The sequence below is a fragment of the Hippoglossus hippoglossus genome, chromosome 7 (genome assembly GCF_009819705.1).
Source record: "Hippoglossus hippoglossus isolate fHipHip1 chromosome 7, fHipHip1.pri, whole genome shotgun sequence".
Classification (NCBI taxonomy): Eukaryota; Metazoa; Chordata; class Actinopteri; order Pleuronectiformes; family Pleuronectidae; genus Hippoglossus; species Hippoglossus hippoglossus.
In genome coordinates, this window is record NC_047157.1 from 3,204,314 (window position 1) to 3,231,087 (window position 26,774).

Sequence of the window (26,774 nt, forward strand, 5' to 3'; positions counted from 1 at the left end):
GTATTACAGTGAAGTTATTGAATATTTTTCATAATAAATATTTCCCAAAATTATACGAAACACCATTTTCCCAAACTAAGTACTGAAGCATAGCCAGCAGGACTCCCTGGACCTGTGACATGATTTTGGTGAGAATATACAGTATTACAGTGAGGTTATTGAATATTTGTGTAATATCTCTTTTCGGTGTTGCACTTTGTAGACGGTCCCTGCGCACTCGTCTCACAGCAGGCTGTACATAGACACCAATGTCCTGTGTCCATCACGGAGGACGAATCATATTGATGAAAACTGTCCTGTAGCCCGTTGTCCACCTTACTACGGTGGGAATTATGCAGCGATGGTTCTGTGAATATCTTTCCAACTTTACTGAACTGTTTTTGAAGGTGTGGGGGATTGGGGCTACGTGAAACCGGTCGGGATGTAGAAGGGGCTGCGTGGCCTAAAAAGTTCTAGACTGTTGTTCTAGATCTATAGCAGCATAACTAAGAGCAGGTCTAAGACAAGCCTGGACCGGCTCTAACTATAAGCTTTATCATAAAGGAAGGTTTTAAGCTTCTCTTAAACGTACAGATGGTGTCTGCCTCCCGAACTGAAAGTGGGAGATGATTCCATAGGAGAGGAGCTTGATAGCTGAAAGCTCTGGCTCCTACTCTACTTTTAGAGACTTTAGGGACGACAAGTAAGCCTGAATTCTGGGAGCGCAGTGCTCTAGTGGGGTGATAAGGTACTATCAGCTCTTTGAGGTGTAATGGTGCCATATTATTAAGGGCCTTGAAGGTGAGGAGGAGAATTTTAAATTCTATTCTAGATTTAGCCGGAAGCCAGTGTAGTGAATCTAATGCAGGAGAAATGTGGTCTCTTTTCCTGGTTCTTGTCAGGACACGTGCTGCAGCATTTTGGACAAGCTGCAGAGTCTTTAACGACTTACTGCTGGAGCCTGACAATAAGGAATTGCAATAATCAAGTCTGGATGTAACAAAGGCGTGGACTCGTTTTTCTGCATCTTTTTGAGATGTTAGGCAAGTGAAAGAAGGCGGTCCTAGAAATTTGTTTTAAGTGAGAATTAAAGGAGAAATCAGGATTGATGATCACTCCCAAGTTCCTGACTGTTTCATTGGAAGCAAGGGCAGTGTCGTCTAGCACAGCTATATCATGAGATAATGTATATCTAAGGTGTTTAGGGACAAGTATTAGAACATGTTTTATCTGAACTAAGTACTGTAGCATAGCCAGCAGGAGACCCTGGTCCTGTGACATGATTTTGGCGAGAATATACAGTAATTGAGAGAAGTTATTGAATATTTGTGTAATATCTCTTTTCGGTGTTGCACTTTGTAGACGGTCCCTGCGCACTCGTTTCACAGCAGGCTGTACATAGACACCAATGTTCTGTGTCCGTCACAGAGGACGAATCATATTGATGATAACCTTACTACGGTGGGAATTATGCAGCGTTTGTGCTTTAACATCGTTTCGCTTATGACTTATTGATCCGGGAAGTCCGAATCTGTGAATATCTTTCCAACTTTACTGAACTGTAATCCAAGTGGGCAGAGAGCCAACAAAGTGCAACGCCGAAAACATATACTGCAAAAATGTTCAACATTCTTCAATATTTTGAGGCACCAAAATTAATACACAGACAAATGGTATTTTACTGTTAAGAACACAACCATAAATTGGAGAAAATATTCAAACACCTCTGAGGGTCAGAGTCTGTCAAACAGTCTGGTTTCTTGTGAAAGAGAGCTGATGATGAATCTCTAATTAGAGATTTTCTTTGATTCTGTTAAAAAATATATATTTTTATGGTTTTGCGAAAATTAAACAAAAGCGCGTTTTTCCAAACTAAGTATTGTAGTATAACCAGCACGAGACCTTGGATGTGTGACGTGATTTTGATGAGAATATACAGAGTGAAGTTATTGACTAGTTTTCTCTTTTCGGTGTTGCACTTTGCAGACGGTCCCTGCGCACTCGTCCGGCTGTATACTGAGACCACATTATTTCTGTGTCCAGCTCGGAGGACAGCTCGTATTGACTAAAGTAAGCGTGTAGCCTGTTGTCCACCTTACTGGGAAAGAGGCGTGGTGTGTGATTTAAGAAGGTTTCGCTCGTGACTTATTGATCCTGGAAATTCGAATCGGTGAATATGTTTCCAACTTCCCGAAGTCTTACTGATCCTGGAAGTAACACCTTCCCTTTGCTGTGAAATGAAAACTAACTGCCTATAGACGGAACCTGCAGAAGGTCTTATCTTATTAACGACGGTAAGCAGACTGTATTTCTATATAACCTCTGAGTGTTGTATAATAAAGAGCAGGAGTGAACCAGAAGATTGTTAAGATGTCGCTGATAAATCGGCCCCATAGGTTTGCTGGAACTGAAACAGTGCAACAGATAGTGTGTTGTCTTCTATGATGTCTCCCTTAAACATCTCATTACATTACATTTCATTTAATTGACGCTTTTAATCCAAAGCGACTTCCAATAAGTGCTTTCAACCTTGAGGGTTCAAACCCTGAACGTCTCATGTTTCTGTGGTGAAAAACTGTTTCATTAAAGACAAGAGAGCTGCAGGTTTCAACAGCCACCTGAGAATTAGAGATCAGCTATCTGTTTACTGTGTACTGGTGTTATCATGGAAGTTTCAATGTCAGACAACTACTGTGAACATGGTCTGTGTTTGAGTTGTGTTCAACTTTCACTTTCAGATATAGATGAAGAAGGGTGGAGTCTGAATATACGTGAACGCACCTCCACCTCTGAACACGTCAGAGGTTTGGTGAAAACTCTTGGTAAAATCACTCTTCCACTTCCTGCACTCATCATGTGATCAGTTATCATGTCAGAAAAACAACATCTGCTCACATATCAAACCAACTCTTAGCTGTGTGGGCGTGGTGTGTTACAGTATCTTGTAACAGCCAACAACACATGTAGGAACCGTTTGCGAACTTTGAAAGGGAACAGAAATAAGCATGAACTTTGGACTGAGAGCAGAGCAATGGGCTGTAAAAGCTGAGCTGACTCCAGTGCTAGGTTTAATGATTAATGTTATCTGCCTGTGAAGATACTCAGTCATCCAGATCATGGTATATCCAAGTGCTAGAAAACAGGTCAACTGGACATGGTTAAGTTTCCTCCAGGTTACCTGAGAGGCTGGACCCACCCTGCTGTTGGTTTCACTGGGAGTTGTTGACACACCTGCCCCGTGTGTCTTAACCCTCCTCCTCTCTTCAGAGATGTTTTTTCTAGTTTAACGTAGATGGCTTCCTTCACTCCTCTTTCAAAACATCGGTCTTTCCTGGCCAAAATGTGGACTTTGTTGTCTTCAAATGAACGTCCATTGACCTTTAGATGTAGGCAGACTGCTGAGTCCTGACCTGAGTCACCAGCTCTCCTGTGCTGTGCCATGCGTTAATGAAGAGGTTGTTTAGTTTCCCCAATGTACAGGTCTGAGCATTCCTCACTACATTCAACTGCATGTACCACGTTGGGTGTTTTGTCTTTGGGGTGGACCAGCAGACAGTTAGAACTGAAGAAGGCTCTTGGATGACAGGTGAAACGTCTTCAAGAAACTCAACCAAGTCCAGTTTACCTATTTTTTAGCACTTGGATATTAATGTTACCACTCACCGAAAATTAAAGAAAGACTTTATTAGATTAGCAGCAGTAATGTTGACAGGTCCCTGCTGTTCTGTGCAGTTTGTACAGCTGAGTCCTCTTTGTTTCCAGATGTCTCCCTCTTTTTGGATTTAAAAATCATCTCCAGCCGGATCTCAGTGAGGGTGACTTCAGCTCAAGGAAACTGCCAACCTGCCGTTCAACATGAATTTGAGAAGTAAACATTTGGAGGCTGCATCTTTGTTGGTAAAGTTGCGTCACACTGCTCCTCGTCACCTACAGTTCTGCTCCTCTTTCCTCTCTCTGTCACTTATTAGCTGTTTTGTAGACATGTCCTGTGGAGGATCTCCGGAGAATTGGGGGCCTGAATTTCTCTGCAGTTTTCCTTTCACACATGCACAACGCAGCAGGAGATTCTCCGCTCAGACAAGTTCACAACAATCACAAATTCTCTGTGGGATTCAAATGAGGGGGGGTGCAGCAGGCAGAGGCAGGATGTGACGTATTAATCCCTCTGCGTAGATCACATGATTTTGTTTACAGCACATTCGCACTGCTGTCGGCTCTTATCACAACAAACACTTATGACATCTTTGTCGGTGACAGAACTTTTTCACCCAGAGATATTTGTTTTCTTTTTGTTTTATTAATTTTTACCATCTGCATAATTGATCAGCGTCAGCAGAATTCTGACAGGCTGCACTTTCAGTCACATTTCGTAGCAGTTGTAAATCAAAGAAACAATAAATACATAAACCTGAATGAGTGGGCTGCCCAGAATAATCCTGACTATGGGCAGCACTGGTGTAGCTCCACCTTAACAGATGCAGACTACTCAGCTTTTCATTTTAGGATGACTATTTGGGCTGGATACTGTTACAATACCTACAATAATCTCACTCCAGAAACAGTCTTGGGACATTTTTCCAGCGGGTTTAAAACATTGAGATTAGGCTGTAAGGAGTGTGGAGATGCGAGACGTTTTTTAGTGTCCGGACAAGCAGCGGCCTGATAAAGCGGCGCCGGATTACGCTCGCACTGAGGTGCCGGGTTCGCGCCATAGCTCTGATGCTGTGAATGAGACTGTGAGTGCGGTGGCTGGTTGACAGCCTGACACAAGGACTCAGCGGCTCAGAGCCCGTTTATGAAGCTACATGCATCTGAGGCTGCAGAGAACTCCTGCAGCTCTGAGTGTCCAGTTGCTGCACAGTCACAGATAAAAGAACATGTTGAGAAAGCAGCTTCTTCAGATGCAGAGATCACACTGTGAACAGCTATGAGGGACAGAGTCTGTCAATCAGTCAGGTTTCTTGTGAAAGAGAGCTGATTAAATCTCTAATTAGAGATTTTCTTTGATTGTGTAAAAAAAATAAAAAGTTATTTATTAATCTTTTTGTATGGTTTTGCATTTGGTGGATGATGTGAAAAAGGGTTGTTTCCGGTAATGTACAATAAACAGATTCTGAAAATCTCCTCTCCTCTCCTCTCCTCTCCTCTCCTCTCCTCTCGTCTCCTCTCGTCTCCTCTCCTCTCCTCTCCTCTCCTCTCCTCTCCTCTCCTCTCCTCTCCTCTCCTCTCTCAGTTATTGACTGTGTCAACATGTCAACCAAGTTTAACTAAGATGAAAACCTTTGCCCTATCCTTCACAGATATGTTTGGTCAAAGTCTTCTGTGTGAATACGCTGACTTGTCATCCAACTGAGTATCAGATAGGGAATAAATGCTGTCCTCTTTGTCCATCTGGTAAGATCCTGAATGAGAAGAATAGGCTGGAATGTTTTTTTTAATGTTTTAGCTTCTTCTGTTGTAAGTAATAAAAATGAAAGTGCAGCGCATGTTACGATGTTACGTTATAACCTGCACTTTACCCTCAAGATGATTTGTCTTTGTTCAACAGAAATATTTCATGAGATTAAATAGTTTTCTTTTCAACAGGAAATCGTGTTATAACACACTGCACGGAGTTCAGGAGCACTTCCTGTTTGCCCTGTGTGAATGACACCTTCATGAATCTTCCCACTGGACTTAAACAGTGTTTACCCTGCACGACCTGTGATCCAGGTAGATTTCTGTACTGACATTTACTGTAGGTTTAAAGGGTCCATATTGTGCAAAATACATTTTCTGGTCTTTTACTATCTGTAGTTACTTGAAGGGGGTCAGTAGGAACCCTCAAAGTATGAAAACAGTCACTCCGCGGACTTTTTCACTCAGTCCATTCTAAGAAATGTGTTATTGAAACGTTGCGTTTCGTACTTCCTCTCCGTATGATGTCATCATGGAATCGCACTCTTCTCTCAGCCCCACCCAGCCGGTACCAGTCCAGCCTCCGGTCATCATCTTAGGGGTACAAATACCTCAAATTAAATCCCAGAAAGGTGTAAAATATGGGTCCTTTAAAATCAGTAAGGAGGCTTACTGCAAGTCTTAAAGTGTGAGCTGAGATGGAGCTGAGCTGTTCTGATGATGTTTTTTACAGTGTCACTGTGTTAGTCTGTTTAGAATAGTTTCCTGCATATCACTGATCCTCTATGTGTCGACAGATTCTGGTCTGAAGACAAACACTTCATGCACAGCAACAACGGATTCACTTTGTGAACCTCTGGAAGGATTCTACTGTATAGACCCCATACAGAACCACTGTGCAGCAGCACAGAAACACAAACAGTGTGAACCAGGGCAGTACATCAAACACAGAGGTGCGTTTTCTAATGCTGACTTTAAGATTTAAGTTTTCAACTGTAAAAAGCTTTGAAGACCACAGAGCAGGTTATTTGAGCCATCCAGTCAATTGTGAATCATTTGGATGATATGCAAATTGTTATTGTTTTTGCAAGTTGTTCATCTAATTGGCTTCACACACGGCATCTGTATTATGAATTGTCAAACGGCAGGTGAAAGTCACTGCCAGTTCATTTTGATGATTTAATGAGTTTAATTTCACCACATTGGACTGAAGAAGATATTCTGATTATCTGATCTCCATCATGGAAACAAAAGTCATAGAATCACTCAGCAATTAGTCTTCAACGTAAAAAAGCGCAATGTTTGCTGGTGCAATGGGTTATACCGATTGGAATAACAGATTTATTTTGAAAAGTTGGGAACTTTGTTCTGAATATTCGTAGAAATAGTGACAAATCATATATATAAACCACACACGAGAACAGTAACAAAATCAATTTAATTTTATGAAAAACATTGACTACTGCACTGTAGAAGTCAATGTCATCCTACCTGATAAACCAGGTAGGATGAACACAAAGTTTTCTAACTTCACTCTGCACCATAGACTGTTATAAAAAAGCTCTGTACACAAAGTCCAGCACACAAACAATACAAAGTGACAGTATATTGTAGAACTGTTTTAGGAGGACTCACTAATAACAAGGAATAATTCTGAAGTTGCACACAATTTGGGCTGCATACAGACGTCCACATATGGGTCTGTGCATGTATTTGCATGTATTGCATTGTCATTTACAGGGACCACAGCTGACCCCAGTGAACTGGCGGATGAGCAAACTCTGAATGTGTCTTTAGTCATGTGTAGGGCTGTCCAACAGAGGCAAAGATGTAATGACACCTCTCTATCTAGAAAACTCTTACATTGTTTCAGTCAGAGAGTGGTGGACATGTCTCATCATGGGTTAGATTCACAGATTTCTGTGTCCATTTAGGAAAAGTTCATCAAAACAGCCATAAAGATTTTGGCTGTGGACAGTGGACAAAAGTAGACGGACAGACAAATCTTCCATCTATCAAGATGATTTGTTTGAGTTGGAGAAAACAAATCAAAATCCCATCTTCCTGTGCAACTGTGATAATAATAGTAACAATAACTTTCTCTCAAAAAAGAGAGAGAGCTGAGTGGCAGCCTGACAAAATTAACAATAATTGGACAATTTTGAAAAACAGCATAATATATACAGTGTTATTTCAAATTTGTATTATTCATATTTGTATTCTTACTACATTTTGCCCATGCACTGCTTTCCCTGTGCTGCTGCGTTGACTGGGAAATGGAGGATTATTAAAGGTACATCTTATCTGACCTTGTCTTATCTTTACACATTACTCAAACCAGTGTTACAAAGCAAAAACAAAACATATATAAAAACAAATAATAAATATAGTCATAAAAGACAGTGCAGTGATCCAGGTGTGATGAGATAAAAGAATATGAAATAGTTTCTGTATCTTTGAAATGTAACATAGAAGAACAGAATTCTGTCAATGTTCCTTAGTTTATAGAATCCTGTTTGTAAGTTTAGTGGCATGCTGCTCTACATTTCATCACACCTCACATAAAAAGGAGAGAATTTGAACAAAGAAATGTTTGCTGATCAAAAACATTAATGATCAAATATTTTTTTACCTTTGGAAATAAGACAGGTCTGATGTCAAATACCACTTTGCTATATAATCCTAATATGATGTGTACACTAGTAACTGTGTATAGTTTGTGTTTGTACAGGAACAGCCCAAACAGACTCTCAATGCTCTGACTGCAGTAATGGAACATTTTCTGACGGGACGCGTACGTCTTGTCAACCACACACACAGTAAGTAAAGAGTCTCACCAGACATGGACGTGCCTGGTTTCTTACACTTGCAGTGAATCTGTGGTGCCTCTACATGGTCCTGTGAAAATGTCCCCCTGTCGTTCCAGATGTGAATCACTAAACCTTAAGCTGATGCAACCAGGAACAGCTTCAACTGACGCTGAATGTGGAAATTCCAGTTTAAATAACTCAGCAGTTGTAATCATCTTTCCACTGGTTGTTTTGGGTCTTTTGGTGTTCGGATTAGTCGCCTTCTTTCTCTGGAAAAGATATCGTTCAGGTACGATGTGTGTGTGGTGGAAGAAAATGTTCTCATGGATGATAAGACCTCCATCAAGTCATGATGTCGTTGATTAAGAGATTTTTCATTTGTTTTGTTTCTGTTACAGGAAAAATAAATGCATCCACAAGGGTACGTTTGTTACTCTCTTTTTCACAGTGTATGTTCTGACTCTGTGTATATGTTGCTATGATGCTTGATGACAATACTTGGTTGATGAAGGTAATTTTATTATTTTATTTAATATTTCAGGAAAACGAAAACACAACTGGAGGAGAATCTGTGACGATGATGGAGTGAAAAGCAGAAGGTGAGACAGCAGCGTGTTCTACATTTAAATATTCATTAGTTGAGGACTGTCTAGAGCCGCTTTCAGACATGACCTAAGGAGGATGTCTACAGAATTGGGTCCAGACTCTCGCCGGTGTTTGTCTTTTACGCAGCAGGAGATTCTCTGCTAGGACTCGTTCAGGTGAGGGGTGGTGCAACAGTCAGAGGCAGGATGTAATATATCAATTCTGCTGCGGAGATCAAATGATTTTGTTACATCACATCGACACCGGGGTCGGCTCTTATCACCAAAAGCTCTCTTGGTGTCGTCTTCAGTGTCTTCTTCGTGTAAGGCACCGCTTTTTTATGCAGAGAGATTTGTTGTCTTTTTTTTTTATAACTACTATAACATGTTTGAAGCTTCATCAACATACCCACTCGCTCGCGGTGAATCCTGCTGTATTGACACATTAGTTAGAGTTTTAGAGAGAAACTCCGGAGAAAGTCCTGAGGCTCTCACTCTGACTTTTGCATTCTCACATACAGCCTCTCTGGAGATTATCTGGAGTTAATGCATGTCTGAAAGTGTCTTAAGACTTCTCTCTGTGAAGTCTGTTCACATGTACAAGAGGTTTCCATTTTAATTCCACATATTTCTCTCCTCAGCAAAAGAGATAAACCTGCAGAGAACCAGTAGACTGTTTGTTCACTGCAGAGTGAATGTGCTCTAGAATCCAGGTATAATCCCACTGGGTTCTAGCACATTGTCTTTGTAGGGTACAGAAATAAAACCACTGCTTTGTTACAAAGGGCACACAGCTCATCGTCTCACAGATGTCACTGCACCAAAACTACAGTCGGCTGGGAATATGAAACTTGGAGCGTCTCCCTACCCCTACCCCTTGTTTTTGAGGGTTATCTTGCCCCTTGAAACGTAGTCACAAGGGTTAGTGGTTGAAATCTTCCCCTTCAAATTGGGACCGCGTTTCAAAAACCCGACACTTCATTAGTAGTTGTTGATGTAAACTAATCCGACAAAAAGTTTTGCCGGGGATGTCATTGTAATAACATTGTTGAGATCTTAAATAAACCAATGCTATTGTTTGCAGTTACTAAACTGACAAACCTATAATATCCTAATAACATCTTTGCTAATGCAGGTGAATCAATGACATTTGCCATTCATCCAATTGAAATTGAAAAGCTTGGATGCTCTGCATTATTTCACGTATAAATCAAAAGCACACAGCTTCAGGCTGCTAGCAGTGGTCTGTATGCAACCCTGCCAGGAGGCTTTGTTATTAGAGGGTTGTTTCCGTGTTTATGAAGCTGTACATATCTTCACACTCAGTTAAGTGGAAGCAATCTTTGGACTATTATTATGAAAATACATAAGAAATAGCTAGTGTCATATTTTTATCTTTATAAATGTGTGAGTAAAGATTCTGTGTTTCACCTGTAAAAAGTTATGTGTTTGAAACATAGATGTCTCTTTTTAAACAGTACAGTGTAACACTGGGGACATTCAGTGCAAATGGATAAAAACAGTATGCATGCACACAGAAGAAGATCTGATGTAGTACCAGAGTCTGGTTCGTAGTATTATCTGTTACTAAGCAACCAACTACATAGTATTTGTGTTTTCAGGGGCTCTTTTAATCTCAAAATGTTTTTCTACCATTTTGCTGCAGCTTCTGGGATGAAATATTTAAATGTTAGTTCACCTGACACCTTCAGATATAGGCGACTTAACTATAGTTAAAGTTTTAAAGTAAAGAACTTGTTTCACCGATTATTATATTTTTTTATTAAGCTCTATCACAGATCATTAATACTGAAGCAGCTGTGTAAGCAGCAGGTGAAGCTACAGTAAAATACATTATTAACAGTTGTATATGCAGCGATGTTCGATATATTGTGAGAGCTTCTTTCTCTTTGGATCATTAAAGCATTTGAGAAAAGCTTTTAACAACTAAGACATTTGAAATAACTACATTTATTTTTCAGAAACGAAACATTTTCAAAACCACTGGTTTGGTTTTTAACAATGTGTTTTAACAGCTTGTTATACTATTTGTTGTTTAAAATCTGTCAAATACATGTAATGGAGAATAAAATACAATAATTATATATATCAGAGTAGAAGTATGAAGTAACAAAGTGGAAATACAAAAGTACAAGTGCTTACATGATGTCAAATAAATATTTGAGATTTACAGTATTTGTGACATTGAGTAGTGTAAACTGTCCAGTCTGCAGAGGAGGAGTTATCATGTTTATCTTGACGTGCATATGCTCTTCTCTTAAGGTCTAAGCAAGGCTAACTCTAGCCAGGTTTTGATAAGCCATGTGTTGGCCATGTGCATGCAGCCCAGAATAATTCATTGTAGAAAAGAGGATAAAATGTCCCTAAAAGAGGCAAAAACCTGTGAGGTGTGTTTTTCTCCAGCAGAGCAACAGATAATCATTAAGCTTGATGAAGAATTCAAACTCTTATTCATCAAGAAAGGAAACATGTCCCACTCAACAAGGCGAAGGAGACGTCATGGCAGAAAATATCTGACTTTCTTACAGCAGATGAGGATTATACAACCACGTGATAAAAATAAAACTTCTGAGGAGGGAGTGAACCCACAGACAGAGAAGAGAGAAGGAAGATTCTTAGCACTGATCTAACAAAGTGAGCAAAATGTCAGTAGTATTAGAAGCTGCAGAATTTGATTACAAACTAATGTTTTTCACAGGTGATGTTAATCTTCTCCACAGCCCACATTGTTTTCATAGTTTGTTTTAATAAATGAACTGTCAGATCCACAAGACTGAGAATATTAAACTGTATAATATGAGTGTGAGTCTGGAGCTCCACTGAGCGGACCAGGGGTCTCATTTATAAAACAATGCTTGGGATTCATACTAAAAGTGTGCGTGCGCACAAACGCCGGAAATGGCGTACGCAAAAGAAAATTCCGTTTATTAAACCTTGCGCACGCACACCTGAACGCAATGTTCACTTTATAAATCACAGTCCACCTGGAAACGTTCGTACCTGGATCTGCCTTATACTCCGCCCTCCACAAGCCCACTTCCAACCATAAATGGTCAATGCAAAGCACGTCATGAATATTAAATTATGCTGCTGACCAATGGGTTTCTGAAACTGACATCGAGGTGTTTGTTAGTGAGGTGGAGGTGAAGAGTGATTTTATGGGACAGCAGTGATGTCAATAATAAAGAAAATACACTGATACTCTGCTGCTGCTGCTGTTAACACAGTGAGTGAGAGTACGATAGAAAGAACGGAGCCTGAAATAAAAAAAGATCCAATTCAAAGGTGGAGGCAAAAAATAAAAACCACCCTCTCAGAATTTGAGGGAACTTGTTGTATTGTCTGTTTGTGTTTTAATCATCCAAAACTGCAGGATTATTAAATTCAGAGACAGCTGTGATGTCCTCAATCTATAGAATTTAACAGAATTATTATTATATGCTCGTGTTTGTACTGGGATGGTTCGGTTCCGTCGGTCGATCTGTGTGATACTGGATTCAGTTCAGCACAAAGATCACAGATCAATAGAATCTATATCAGCTGATCAGACATCGCTGAACCCACGCTTCCTCCTCATCCTTCCATTCACGTGCACACATCACGCAGAATCACGCACCAGTGTCACGGCGGTATTTATTTATTTAGAGCATCGGACCGATTCCCTCACATCAGTGGATCCTCACCTCCTCTCTGGGATATTATTTGGAAAGTTTCTTCATTTCTTGTAAGTGATCTCCTGTGCGCTCTGTGCGCCTGATGGCACAGTCACGTTCACTGCAGTGATTTGATGATACACGCACACTGTTAGAAGATATTGTTAAAAACTGTTCATGACTCGGCTCCATAACTCCACTGTTTAATGGAATCTGAACGTAATTTGCTGTAAGTTGTTTTATATGTTTTTCAATTAAAAGGTTCGTGAAACAGATATGTCGCGCGAGCACAACTAAAGCTGTTGGTTTTAATGTAAATGATGAAGTGGATCAATAATCTGCTTCAGTTCACCACCTCCCGCCTGCACCGCCACTTTCCCGTCTCCAAAACGTTTGTAAACGCATGGGTCAGAGTTTGTGTGGAAATACGCAAATTTTCCCGTCAAGTTTGTTTTTATAAATTACATTACATTTCATTTAGCTGACGCTTTTATCCAAAGCGACTTACAATAAGTGCATTTAACCATGAGGGTACAAACCCAGAACAACAAGAATCAAGAAAGTACTATTTTTTCAAGAAAACCAAACTACAAAGTGCTATAAGTAAGTGCCATTTAAGTGCTACTGAATTGTTAGTTTAAACCTTTATTCAAGGTATAGTCGGAAGAGGTGTGTTTTTAGTTTGCGGTGGAAGATGTGTAGACTTTCTGCTGTCCTGATGTCCATGGGGAGCTCGTTCCACCGTTTAGGAGCCAGGACAGCAAACAGTTGAGTGTTTAGCTCGCAGTGAGGGAGCAGCAAGCCGATTGGCAGATGCAGAGTGGAGTGGACGGGCTGGGGTGTAACGTTTGACCATGTCCTGGATGTAGACTGGACCCGATCCGTTTGCAGCACGGTACACAAGTACTAATGTTTTGAAACGGATACGGTCAGCCATCGGTAACCAGTGAAGGGAGCGGAGGAGCGGAGTAGTGTGAGTGAACTTAGGTTAAAGACCAGTCGAGCTGCTGCATTCTGGATGAGCTGCAGGTAGACCTGCCAGGAGGGAGTTACAATAGTCTAGGCGTGAGATGACCCAACGTTTGCATGAGAAGGGGCGTGCGTACGTTTCAGGCCTCGTTTTGTGCGTACGCAACGGTTATAAATGAGACCCCTGGCCTCTTTCATCAGGCTTGGTTTCCAGTACTCTGCCTAATGGCCATGACCCCCAGGGGGCAATGGGATTAACCACCAGGACAATGTCTCCAATGTTCAAGTTATTCCTCACTTCTGTCCATTTCTGCCTTTCTTGGAGCAGCAGAAGGTATTCCTTTGTCCATCTATGCCAGAAAAGGTTGGCCATATATTGGACCTGTTTCCAGCTACGCCTGGCATAAAGGTCAGATTCCAGAAAGGATCCAGGGGGTAGAATATGTTGTGTTTTTAGCAGGAGTATGTGATTTGGAGTCAGCAGCTCTAGGTCATGTGGGTCAGAGGACACAGTAGAGAGGGAAGTTATTGAGGATTGATTCTACCTAACAGAAGATGGTTTGTAGGCCTTCATCGTCGATGGTTTGCTGATGGAGAGTGGACATCAGCACCTGACGGACAAATCTTATGAGTCTTTCCCAGACTCAGCCATGGTGTGACGTTGCTGGTGGATTGAAACTCCACTGAATACCATCAGGAAGTAGAGCGCCTTGCATTTTCCTCTCGTTTAGTGAACTCTGGGCCTTCTTGAGCTCTGCCTGAGCCCCCACTAAGTTTGTACCGTTGTCTGTTCCGGCAGACTGGTCAGGCACTGCAGGATATTCCCCCTGATTCAGAGGAAGCTGCTCAATTAATTGAAGAGCATGATGTGGAGGACGACATGGAGGAAGATGAGGGCTTCGCTGATATTACAGATGATCCCACAGGGTTGGACCTGGGGGTTCTTCAGGCTTCAGCCTCAGCCTCAGCTCAGACTCCTTATCCCTCCACCATTTCATCCGGTCTTCCTTCTCCGGAACCTGGAACATCCTCACTTGCTCCTGGCACAAACACCCTGGCACCTGGCTCACCCTCTGTGGCTCTTTGCACTCTAGCCTCTAGTTCATCCTCTGAAGATCAAGATGATATTCAAGCTGAAGATGAAGACATGGTAAATCTAATTGTGTTCGTTTTAGAATATGTATGTAGAAATGAGCATGTTTCTTCACTATTTTTGATAGCATATGTTCACATATTTTATCAATAAACAAACAAAGTATTACATCTTCTAAACTGTTAAATCCTTTGCACAGGCTGTTGATGACCAAAACCTCCCTAGATACCAGCATGTGGACAGACTTGCTGAGTATTTGGTGGAGCTTCGGGATCAGACCTCTCTTTGTCTCAGCAACCAACAGGCGAGTGCTATTATGTCACTGTGGGACAAGCTGGATGAAGGTGACAAGCAGCGGGTGGTTTACGTAGCACAACATCAGGAGAGACTTGTGAGGTTATCGGTCCGGTTGCTCTAAATAAATACCGCCGTGACACTGGTGCGTGATTCTGCGTGATGGATGCACGTGAATGGAAGGATGAGGAGGAAGTGAGGGTTCAGCGATGTCTGATCAGCTGATATAGATTCTATTAATCTGTGATCTTTGTGCTGAACTGAGTCCAGTATCACACAGATCGACCGACGGAACCGAACCATCCCAGTACAAACACGAGCATATAATAATAATTCTGTTAAATTCTATAGATTGAGGACATCACAGCTGTCTCTGAATTTAATTATCCTGCAGTTTTGGATGATTAAAACACAAACAGACAATACAACAAGTTCCCTCAAATTCTGAGAGGGTGTTTTTTTTGCCTCCACCTTTGAATTGGATCTTTTTTAATTTCAGGCTCCGTTCTTTCTATCGTACTCTCACTCACTGTGTTAACAGCAGCAGCAGCAGAGTATCAGTGTATTTTCTTTATTATTGACATCACTGCTGTCCCATAAAATCACTCTTCACCTCCACCTCACTAACAAACACCTCGATGTCAGTTTCAGAAAGTTTCACTTCCTCTTCTCATTGCTTGATGCCTTGAACTTGTCATGACTCACCGTGGAAACCCATTGGTCAGCAGCATAATTTAATATTCATGACGTGCTTTGCATTGACCACTTATGGTTGAAAGGGTGCGTGTAGAGGGCGGAGTATAAGGCAGATCCAAGTACGAATGTTTCCAGGTGGACTGTGATTTGTAAAGTGAACATTGCGTTCAGGTGTGCTTGCACATGGTTTTATAAATCTGAATTTTCTTTTGCGTACGCCATTTCCGGCTTTTGTGCGCACGTACACTTTTAGTATGAATCCCACGCACTGTTTTATAAATGAGACCCCAGGTGTGGAGAGTATCACCCGTTGCATGTTAGATGTGAGTAGCTCACCTGCCCAGTGGCCTGACTGCTGTCAGATGGTGTAAAACATTTTCATTAGACTCTGCAATATTCACCCAAGCCCTGCAAAGAAGGGTAAGAGGGCTGATTCAAGGTGGTCCTTAATTTTGAGGGACTACCGTAAAATAAGGCAGCTTGTTGTTGGCAACTGCCGGGTGATGCAGGGACTGAACTTCATCTGGTGGAGGTGAATCAGAACACGCTCATCCGGTGGCATTATAACAGGCAGAAAAAGCAGGAGCTCTCTGTGCTGCTCCAGGGCACTGCATTCCCTCCAGCCCTCCCAGAATCAGATGAGCCTCTTCAGGAGGCAAGAGTGCTCCCTGCTGCACCCACGCCGGCACGACAGGAACATCAGTACCGGCTGCCGCAGAGTACAGCAGGTCAGGCCAAACAGAGGCTGATGGGATCTAGTCAGCTCCCATATAACATCAGGCCAAAGGGACCAGTGAAGAGGCTTTATATGCCAAAAACATCAATAGTGTTATATTTGTGTCTAGGCAGCTAGAAATACATTTATCAAATAGGAATAGATACAATAATTTGAATTTTTCCTTTCCTTTTTCCTTTAATGTTTCCCTTTTTCCTCCCCACTATGGTTGTTTTACACGATAATAACTGAACGAGTTATGTAGGACTGGCAAAGCCCAAGTTTAAGGTACCCTGATTATAGCAAATCCTGCTTCATAGTACAGGACCGAGACATTCTGCCACATTGTTCATCCTCCTTATTTCATGAGAAATATAAACCAAGCTGAGGTTCCACCAAGAATTGAATTTGGATCACAGGATTCAAAGTCCAGAGTGCTGACCATTACACCATGGAAACATAACATTGAGCAGCCAAATCATTACCACCACTGCTTCAGGATTGCTGCAGATACACATTATAGACCAGGTATCCTTTTACCGAGCTGCCGCATGTCCTCCCTAATCTATTTATTTGTGTTCATCAGATAATACCGTAAATTAATTTAAGGACATAATTCATTTGCTCCACAGCCATGTGTCAGTACAATACAGGAAAGTTATCAATTCATGTCTAGAATCTGAAATGGAATACGGGATGTAGTGTAGTGATGACAAATCAGATTTGGTGGCATTCTATTGGCTGGGGAATTCAACAGACTTGTTACCCCAAACAATCTAAAAGCTGAAGTTGGAGTGCAGGAAATCTGTTCAAGCAACAAATTGTCTGAGTACAAGCGAACAGTTTGAGAACATGAGGAGCAAATCTATGCTCAAGCTGGAGCCTTTGAGTGCAAGTGCAGGGTTTTGAGTGAAAGTATTACAAAATCTGGACATCAAATCATTAAGTCCTGCTATCAAACACAAGAGCACACTCTTGAACAAAGAGATGAAAACACCTGACAACATTGGTGGTTCCATGGTGTAATGGTCAGTTCAAATCTCAGTGGGACCTGATTTTGAGGAGACCAACAGTTGTCCAGTCCATCAGCACTTGATGACTCTGTTCAGGAAAGACGTGACATATTACCCATTGATAGATGACCTTTGATTGACTTCAGTGATGTGTCTTGTGTTGTGATTGAAATGGCCAGGCCTTTGGATGCAACAAACAACAACAAGTCTTTGGGCAAACTGTTTTCATAAGTTGGGCTTCTACAGAATTGAAACTATAGAAATATGTTAGCATACTACAAAATAACTTAAACTTAAAGTGCTTTACCAGCTGATCCATGAAAGAAGCTGAAAGTTAGAACATCTTATTCATTTCCTGAATAGAGATTTTGATAATTAGCCATTATATTGTAACCATCAGAGGTAGACTTAACACAAGCTATATACTACTGTAGATGTCTGTATGATGTGAAACTGCATTTTACAAAAATGTGTTTTATTAGTGGTGTAAAGGCAAAGTACTGCATTACCCACAATCTTCAGGTGTAATAGCAATGTCTCTGATTGGCGGAGCTCACTGTTATAATAAATCAGGAGGAAAATAAAGTCCAAAATGGGGGAAAATAAGTCATTGGAAAGGGATCATTCGCAATGCATTCTGGGATCTGGGGTTCCTTCCCTCTCAAAATAATTGTGTACAAGGTCTTGTGTCTTAATCGTTTCCCCCCCACATCAAATGTTTTATGGTGATGATTCATCCTGCTGTGTGGACCGGTTCATGTCGGTTCATGTCGGTTCAATAACTCCCGTACGGTCCCGTTAGCATCGCCATTACTGCTGGTATCTTGCCTGCAGGCTAGCGGAGCTAAACTAACAAGCCAGGTACAGAGACACCGATACCGGCTCATCACTACTAACACATAAATAAAATACTATAGTTTACTTACCACAGAAACTGGAGCGCAGACGTCTTTAACTTCTCCGTCAGGAGAACAAGCCGAACATCAAACCGTATTATTCATCCGATATGTGAGTTAAACCTCTCCACAGACTCAGGTCCTGTTCGGTGACGGGGGTTAGCCTGTTAGCTCAGGTGAAGCTGAGCAGGCAACAGGCTAGGAGCTGGAGTCGCGAGCTAACGGTGACGTCACCTGTCCATCAAGTGATAATTATTCATAATTTCAAACCTGAAAGGTTTGAAACCTTGAACCAGGCTGTAAACAGGTTTAATTCTGCTCTAAAGTCGGGATTTTAACATGGGAGTCAACGGGAATTGACTCCTTCTTGGAGCCAGCCTCAATCGCTCAGTCCGGGATGTTGCCGCTTGGTCCGAGCACTAATTCAGACATCAGGACATTCTGACGGGGCGAATGAAATAAACCTGATTGGCAGATTCAAATGGCTCCGAATAAAGTTGACCCACTTCTGGTCCTGCACATTGAAGAACCTCATGACTGTGTGTGTGAATGATGTATGATTCAATATGATTTAAAATGTGTTGCCTTGTATTAATGTTACAATTATAAATGTCTGTTATAAATATTATGATGACATCATGTTTGTAATTGTGATAATAATAACTTAGCGACTGGTGTTTGATTGAGTCTCTTTACGCAGCTTCATGATTTATTATAAACTTGTGTGACGGTGTCCGGTTTTCCCCCCAAAAAACAGAGACCCTCAAACTTCTTTCTGCAAGAAAGTTGCCACAGTCACTTAGACACAATGAGGCTTCATTTTTGCAGCAGCTTTAATTTATCTGAAGCTCGATGCAGACAACAAAACAAATGTCTCCATTCAACCAAGCTGTGGTATAATAATAATAATAATAATAATAATAATAATAATAATAATAATAATAATAATAATAATAATAATAATAATAATCAACATCACCAGCATCATATTATGATGATTATTATTATATTTATTATTATTATAATAATTATTAGGGCCCGAGCACCTCCGGTGGGAGGCCCTATTGTATTTCGAAGGATTTGTATTTCCCTTTTGGGGCTTTTTCACGGCCGAGACATGCTCAAATTGTTACCAAAGTTTGCAGGGAATTCCAAACCCCAAAAAGTAATTGTATTCTGGAGTAATTTGAAATGGGCGTGGCAAAATGGCTCAACGGCGCCCCCCGAGCCCCCCGGAACGCGTTCACATTGACCGATCTTCACAAAAATCGATACACAGGTGTATCATGACCAGACAAACAAAAAAGTCTGGAGGTGCAATTTGAAAAACGCAACAGGAAGCCCGCCATTTTGCATTTAGTGGCCATTTTGGCCATATTCCACATTTTTACTTTGAGGTACTTGTACCAGGGCTTACATCAGATCAACTTCAAATTGAGATGAGTGTCATCGCAACAAGATGGAGATACAAACTTTTTCAGGCAAATGAATTGTTTTTTTGAGGGCTTTAACATGCTCAAATCGTTACCAAAGTTTGCAGAAAATTAGAAAGTGGTGAAAATTTACGTATTCTGGAGTAATTTTTAGGGCCCGAGCACCGAACAGAGTGGGAGGCCCTATTGAAATTCTAAGGATTATTATTATTATTATATTTTATTGGACTTAAGTGATATATTTATATTCTATTTAAAATAAAATTGTGACTTTTGACTTTAAACGAATTTCGTATCGATAAACTGTGATTGTTTTAACTCACATATCAAATTACATGTTATTTATTTGAGTTGTCTACATCCATGTATTGTTTTTGTAATAAATCATGTTGTTATTACTACTTCGTGACTAAATACAGTGCTGATTGCGCAGTGTAGGAGCTGGCGGAGGGATACTGGATGAAAGGTTTTTTTCTTTTCTGACGATAGTGGTATGACCAGAATATCATATATATCCGAAAGAGTGAACACTTTGTCAGACTTCTGCATCACACTCTGATGTTGAGAACTCTGTCCTATTCAGCTGAATATAGACTCTGATATATTATGATAGATTCTCAATTATTTTCTTAGATATACTCTTTTGTTATATTCTCTGTTGTATTTCCTGCTACAATAATTTCACAAAAGATGATCTAAGAATTCTTGTTTAATTTCTCTCAACAAGAATTTCCACCACACTTTCATATGCTCATACACACAAAACTGCCCTCTCTTGCACAGATATATTATATTTGAAAGAGAATAATAGCATATGTAAGAGAAATAAATAGTACATGTGAATGCAAATAACCATGTCTTAAAAAGAACTGGTCTTGATGTACTTATAGTACTTACATTCCCTTATTGACCTCCCAGTCTGAATTTAAACACAGAATAGGCACAAACCTTAGGGGAATCCCTCAGCCTAAATGATAACCGCATGACTTTGGAACAAGGTTGCCTAGGATGCACCACGTTGCATTCCACGACCCGTGAGTGACAGAAGTCCTATTCCGCACCGCCTCTCCACACATACGCAGTCTCCCTAGATCCCGACACTTGACACAGCTCCTCTCCTCGAACAGCCTGGCTGGTGAGGTGGCTCAACGCTCCTCCTCTCGTCCGACAGCTTAATTAGCGAGGCAGCTCGACACATCTCCTATCCTCCAACAGCTTGACTAGGGAGGCGGCCCAATGCAGCTCCTCTCTTCCGGCATTTGACTGGTGAGGCGATTCGACACAGCTCCTCTCTTCCGACAGTTTGACTAGCGAGGTGGCTTGGTGCAGCCTTTCCTTTCGCACAGACGCGCTACAAGAAACAGGCTAGGCTAACGATAAGGCAGAGCATTTCTCAAACATCTGTGTATTACTCCCTTATTCTTTCTCAACGACCGCCACTACTTTTGCCGCTAGACTCACATTAAAGGGTCGCAAGACTTTACTCTCTAAGGCCAGAACGGTTTCCCATGCTACACACTCTTGGATCTTCACGCTCCCTCTCCTCCACACTCTTCCTCTTCTCCCTGAAAGGAACACTGTGACACAGGAGTCCCCCTTAGTATTCACAGGTGTATATTACAGCCTACCCATAACAGAACATTTTGATTGAATAGGAAATAACATTGAATTCTCAGTTCCTGATTGATGAAGCATGGTTTCACTGACATGGCCCGCCTGCCGAACTAGAGATCCACAAGGGAAGATGGTGGACTGGGAGCGGAACCACGCTTCCTCCTGAGGAATATTTTCAACTCTCCCACCATTACAACGATGTCAGAAATGCTGGATCCACACTGGGACCTTCTGTAATACTGACATCCAAAGGGAACTCTTCAAATGTGCCTGAAGAGGAAATGCAACGGTGACTTCAACCTGGTTTATCAGGTGTAGCGTTATCAGGGAGGACCAGGGGCACTTCCTTTCAGGGCAAACCTTATATAATCCCGGGGACACACTGGTTGTCCCAAGGCAGACAACACTGGTTCAAACTGGGAGCGTGTCTGCCCTAACCCTGAACACACCTCATTGTATTGGTGGAAGAAATTGTAATGTCCCCCTCATTACTACAAAAACTGACCTTGAAAAAGAAGGTAAATAAGAAGAAATACCATGGTTATCTCCCTCACATTCTAACAAAGCTGTAAAGTCGTCTTAAATACAGAGCCTGCACCTGCTCAGGGGTCTCATTTATCACCGTTGCGTACACACAAAACGGGGCCTGAAACGTGCGTACGCCACTTCTCACGCAAACGTTGGGATTTATAAAAACAAACTTGACGGGAAAATTTGCGTATTTCCACGCAAACTCTGACCCATGCGTACGAACGTTTTGGAGACGGGGACGTGAGGTGGTGAACTGAAGCCAGATTATTGATCCAATTCATCATTTACATTAAAACCAACAGCTTAGTTTTGCTCGTGCGACATTTCTGTTCCACACGAACCTTTTAATTAAAACATATATAAAACAACTTACAGCAAATTGCGTTCAGATTCCATTTAACAGCGGAGTTACGGAGCCGAGTCATATCTTCTAACACTGTGCGTGTATCATCAGATCACTGCAGTGAACGGGACTGTGCCATCAGGCGCACAGAGCGCACAGGAGATCACTTACAAGAAATTAAGAAACTTTCCAAATAATATCCCAGAGTGGAGGTGAGGATCCACTGATGTGAGGGAATCGGTCCGATGCTCTAAATAAATAAATACTGCCGTGACACTGGTGCGGGATTCTGCGTGATGTGTGCACGCGAATGGAAGGATGAGGAGGAAGCGTGGGTTCAGCGATGTCTGATCAGCTGATATAGATTCTATTGATCTGTGATCTGTGATCTTTTTTTAAATTCAGGCTTGGTTCTTTCTATCGTCTTCACTCTCACACATTGTGTTATCCACAGCAGCGGCAGAGTATCAGTGTATTTTCTTTATTAGTGACATCACTGCTGTCCCATAAAATCGCTCTTCACCTCCACCTCACTAACAAACACCTCGATGTCAGTGTCAGAAAGTTTCGCTTCCTCTTCTCATCGCTTGATGCCGTGACTCTGTCAGGACTCACGGTGGAAACCCATTGGTCAGCAGCATAATTTAATATTCATGACGTGCTTTGCATTGACCACTTATGGTGTAAAGTGGGCGTGTGGAGGGCGGAGTATAAGGCAGATCCACGTACGAACGTTTCCAGGTGGACTGTGATTTATAAAGCGAACATTGCGTTCAGGTGTGCGTGCACACGGTTTTATAAATCGGAATTTCCTTTGGCGTACGCCATTTCCGGCTTTTGGGCGTACGTACACTGTTAGTATGAATCCTACGCAATGTTTGATAAATGAGACCCCAGAGCACTCATAGCTAAATTGGAGCTACAAGGAGCATTTAAATAAAGCAGAAGCACTTTTCAGGACTGTAAACCAATCGGGGATTGAGAATTTAAACTGTCTTCCTGTTTGGTCAAACTCACTTCCTTTTTAATCATACTTTCTCACACAGAGAATGTAGTAGTAAGACTATAGTGGCGAGCGTGTGAGAGTATGCTGGTGCATGTTTACACTGGTGTGTGATTATGATGTGTGTGAGAAAGGGTATAAATTATTTGTCATAGGGCCTTACTATATCAAACTGCTCCTCATGTGTTGGATAGGCTGGCATGAATAGTCTGTGTTCAGTGGGGCTCTTGTGATGTGCAGACTGACATGAGTGTGTTCAATTTCTAAATAAGTTCAGAGAAATAAACATCAATAGTAACGTAAAAACCATGTTTCATATTTTTTATTGCATTTTATCACAAAAACAAATAGCACTCATATTTATAAATGGGATCTGAGAGGTAATGGCAAATATTAACCATATATGCTGTCTTTATTGATACATTTTGAGATAAAGTAGATATGTCTCTACCTTAAATGCGGTACCGTTAAATGTTGCACCTTTGGGCAAATATTTAATAATTATAATAAAATATTAATGTTAAATATTAATTAATTGATATTAAATGAACCTCGGTGCACCAATGATTCAGTCTCATGAACTTACAAACTACAAATTTGGAACTCTGATTAATTAAATGAATTACTATAACCAAAATTCAGTAGTTCAGTAGTTAGCAAAGTTGAAGGATTGAAGGAAGCTCTTGACAGTGTAGAGGTTGGCAAAATTCATACATGTGCAGTATTAATGAAGACAACATGTGTGTTCAAGAAAAACATTTATTATGGAAATAACAAAAGTAAAAAAACACACAACTAACTAAAAGAGTACTTAGTATATACAGATATACAGTGTATGTGACTGCATGTGTGTGGGGCTCAAAATGGCTGCAGCGTCCACTATGAAGGCCACATGGAATGAATAGACCAAGTGGCTGAGGTCACGTGTGTGTGTAGTTTGGGGAAGTGCATGTGTGAGGTGCTGGTGTCAGGTTAAAGAAAGTGGTTAGTTGCATGCAAAAAAAGACCCTGAGTCTGTGTAAAGCAAAACATAACTAAAAACAGCTTTCAATCAATCAATCAAATTTTATTTGTATAGCCCATATTCACAAATTACCTCATAGGGCTTAACAAGGTGCTAGATCCTCTGCCCTTAACCCTCAACAAGAGTAAGGAAAAACTACCAAAAACTCTTTTAACAGGGGAAAAAACTTCAGAGAGAGCCACATGCGAGGGATCCCTCTCCCAGGACAGACAGAACTGTAATAGATGCTGCATGTGTGTGAGAACATTAGCAAAATAACAGTATTTAAGAAACAGATTGTATAAGAAAAATGGCTGATAGAGATGAAGAGAGCAGCAATGACAAATAAATTGAGGTTCAGTAATGGTAGAGTATGCAAGTAGACATATTGTATATCAAGCAGTCTTGTTGAAATGCTTTCAGTAACGCTTTTATTACCAAAATATCACAGCAACATAAATCAAACTTATAAACATCACACTAATTAAATAACAGTTTTTGCTTATTTTAACTAACTAGTCCAGATTTGTTAACAGTCCATGGGAACAGAGGGGGGTGGGTCCGTTTGGTGCTGTCCGCGAAGTCCAGTGAAGCGATCTTGCTGGTTTGTGGCTTCTGTTGTTGTGCATCTGGCAAGACTGTGTCGTGGCTGCTCGTGCTGAAGCCCTAAGGTAGACTCTCCTGTGGCTGCCTTTTGGAAAGTTTTAGCAGTGTTGGTACATAGTATTGGTGAACAATAGATGGGCATATACATTTGTAGCAAAATCCTGACCACATGTCTCTTTTGTCCTGAAGCCAATATGAATGAATTAATGAATTAACAGTTCATTAATAACTCATCATTGATAAGTCATTATTAATAACGACCACACAGTGACCAACAGTAGCCGGAAGTTGGGTCCAGGGGCAGGTTTCACACCTAGCTGTGAAGATGTGAATGACTCTGGGAGGCTGAGTTCAGGAAGCTCTCCTTTGTCTTCAATCAGATCTGACCTGCTACGACTTACAACACATGACAAGGGATTTGAGAAATCGGCCAATCTTCTTGAAAGCAACTACAATAGGGGAAGGAGTAGAGGATGCTCCTTCACTGCGCATAGTGGACTTTGCCTTGCGCTTGGGTTTTTTCAGTGTGCTCTCCTTACTGGTACAAGTAGAAGTTTCTTCCTGAACTGAATGTGACTTGTTGAATTTAATTTTGGTTGCTTCTTTCATGTGTATTCTGGACTTTCCCTTGTGCTTAGGTTTCTCTGGTGCTTTCTTCAGACTGAATACAGCTTTGATGTCAGCAGTAGTTCCTTTATGATCTGCAAGTGAATCTTCGAATTTGGTAGAGGATGCTCCTTCACTGCGTATAGTGAACGTTCCCCTGCTCTTGGGTTTCACTGGTGGTTTCGTCAGTCTGCGCTCCTTACTGGTGCAAGTAGCAGTTTTTTCCTGAACTGAATGCGAGTCATCCAAGTTAGTATTGGCTGCTTCTTTCATGTGAATTCTGGACTTTCCCTTGCGCTTAGGTTTCTCTGGTGCTTTCTTCAGACTGAATACAGCTTTGATGTCAGCAGTAGTTTCTTTATGATCTGCATGTGACTTATTGAATTTAGTATTGGCTGCTTCTTTCATGTGAATTCTGGACTTTCCCTTGCGCTTAGGTTTCTCTGGTGCTTTCTGCAGATTGCATTCAGCATTGATGTAAGCAGCAGTTCCTTTATGATCTGCAAGTGAATCTTCGAATTTAGTAGAGGATGCTCCTTCACTGTGTATAGTGTACGTTGCCCTGCTCTTGGGTTTCACTGGTGGTTTCGTCAGTCTGCACTCCTTACTGGTGCAAGTAGCAGTTTCTTCCTGAACTGAATGCGAGTCATCCAAGTTAGTATTGGCTGCTTCTTTCATGTGAATTGGGGGAAAATGTTTTCTTTTAAAAAAACTATGCCAAAGTGCATTATCTGGGGTGATTCTTTTTTCCGGATCTACTTCCATCATCTGCTTGAAAAGGTTAACAAAGGATGGCATGTCCTCATTCTCAGTAGTATTTGGGTGATCCTTCATTGTCTCATCAATACTTTTAAACAACAAAGAAGGGAGTACATTGTGGGTTGTTGAATGACCATCGACATGACAGTCACACTCTTCCAGTAGCTCCCATGAAACAGATTTGACGTTGAGAAAAAAAAAGTTTGTGCTGTAAATTCCAGAATTTAGCAGTTTGTCCTCTGGCTGACCCTGCAAGCGCACCATTTCTCTTATTCTATCAAATTCGCAGCTTGCTGAATAAAAGTCTTCGCCAAAGAACATGAAGGCTACAATACAGCCAAGAGACCACATGTCTACAGCCTCATTTAGAGGAAGGCCCAGAATGACTTCAGGGGCCCTATAATCAATGGTCTGCATTTTATAGCCAGTGGTCAGTTTGTCGACAGAAAAAGCCAGACCAAAATCAATCAGCTTCACCTTGAAAGGCCAGCGTTTATGGTTAACCAACATTATGTTGTCTGGCTTGATGTCCAGATGTACCAAACGTAGGTTGCTGAGAGTCTTGAGAGCCATTACTATCTGTTGTGTGATTTCTTGAATCTCATTCAGATACAGTGGCCTACCAGTCTTAATGATTAAATCATCAAGGGTCATGTCAAGCATTTCAAATTCCAGTATATAACTTTCCTTGGTTATGAAATGCCTGTTAAGGCTGACTAAGTTCTCATGTTGGCCATGGCTCCTGAGTCGCATAAG

General features: G+C 41.2%; 1 protein-coding gene and 2 long non-coding RNA genes across 3 annotated transcripts in view; 2 read left to right on the plus strand and 1 right to left on the minus strand.

The window, feature by feature from the left end:
• LOC117765407 lies at positions 1–18,182 on the minus strand. Its single transcript, XR_004614570.1, has 3 exons — positions 18,172–18,182; positions 1,432–1,538; positions 1–314 (listed from the first exon to the last, which is right to left on the minus strand). It is a non-coding gene; the product is annotated as an uncharacterized LOC117765407 (long non-coding RNA).
• LOC117765397 (tumor necrosis factor receptor superfamily member 14-like) lies at positions 1,997–8,602 on the plus strand. Its single transcript, XM_034591997.1, has 7 exons — positions 1,997–2,273; positions 3,742–3,876; positions 5,280–5,373; positions 5,566–5,691; positions 6,174–6,329; positions 8,108–8,195; positions 8,303–8,602. Exons 2-7 carry the CDS (start codon positions 3,835–3,837, stop codon positions 8,550–8,552), a joined length of 756 nt encoding a protein of 251 aa, XP_034447888.1. The 5' UTR covers positions 1,997–2,273; positions 3,742–3,834; the 3' UTR covers positions 8,553–8,602.
• The window catches only part of LOC117765408, a 39,213-nt gene continuing 14,462 nt past the window's right edge, over positions 2,024–26,774 (plus strand). Inside the window, exons 1-2 of the long non-coding RNA XR_004614571.1 lie at positions 2,024–2,119; positions 17,552–17,557. This is a non-coding gene — a long non-coding RNA (uncharacterized LOC117765408). The remainder of the gene's footprint in view (positions 2,120–17,551; positions 17,558–26,774) is intronic.

What these genes read in the sequence shown, in the direction of transcription:
- LOC117765397 (XM_034591997.1), top strand. Translation starts at nt 3,835, where the DNA reads ATGAATTTGAGAAGTAAACATTTGGAGGCTGCATCTTTGTTG. An exon ending in CTGTCCTCTTTGTCCATCTG is followed by an intron (nt 5,374 to 5,565) that starts GTAAGATCCTGA and finishes TCTTTTCAACAG; the next exon opens with GAAATCGTGTTATAACACAC. An exon ending in GCAGTACATCAAACACAGAG is followed by an intron (nt 6,330 to 8,107) that starts GTGCGTTTTCTA and finishes GTGTTTGTACAG; the next exon opens with GAACAGCCCAAACAGACTCT.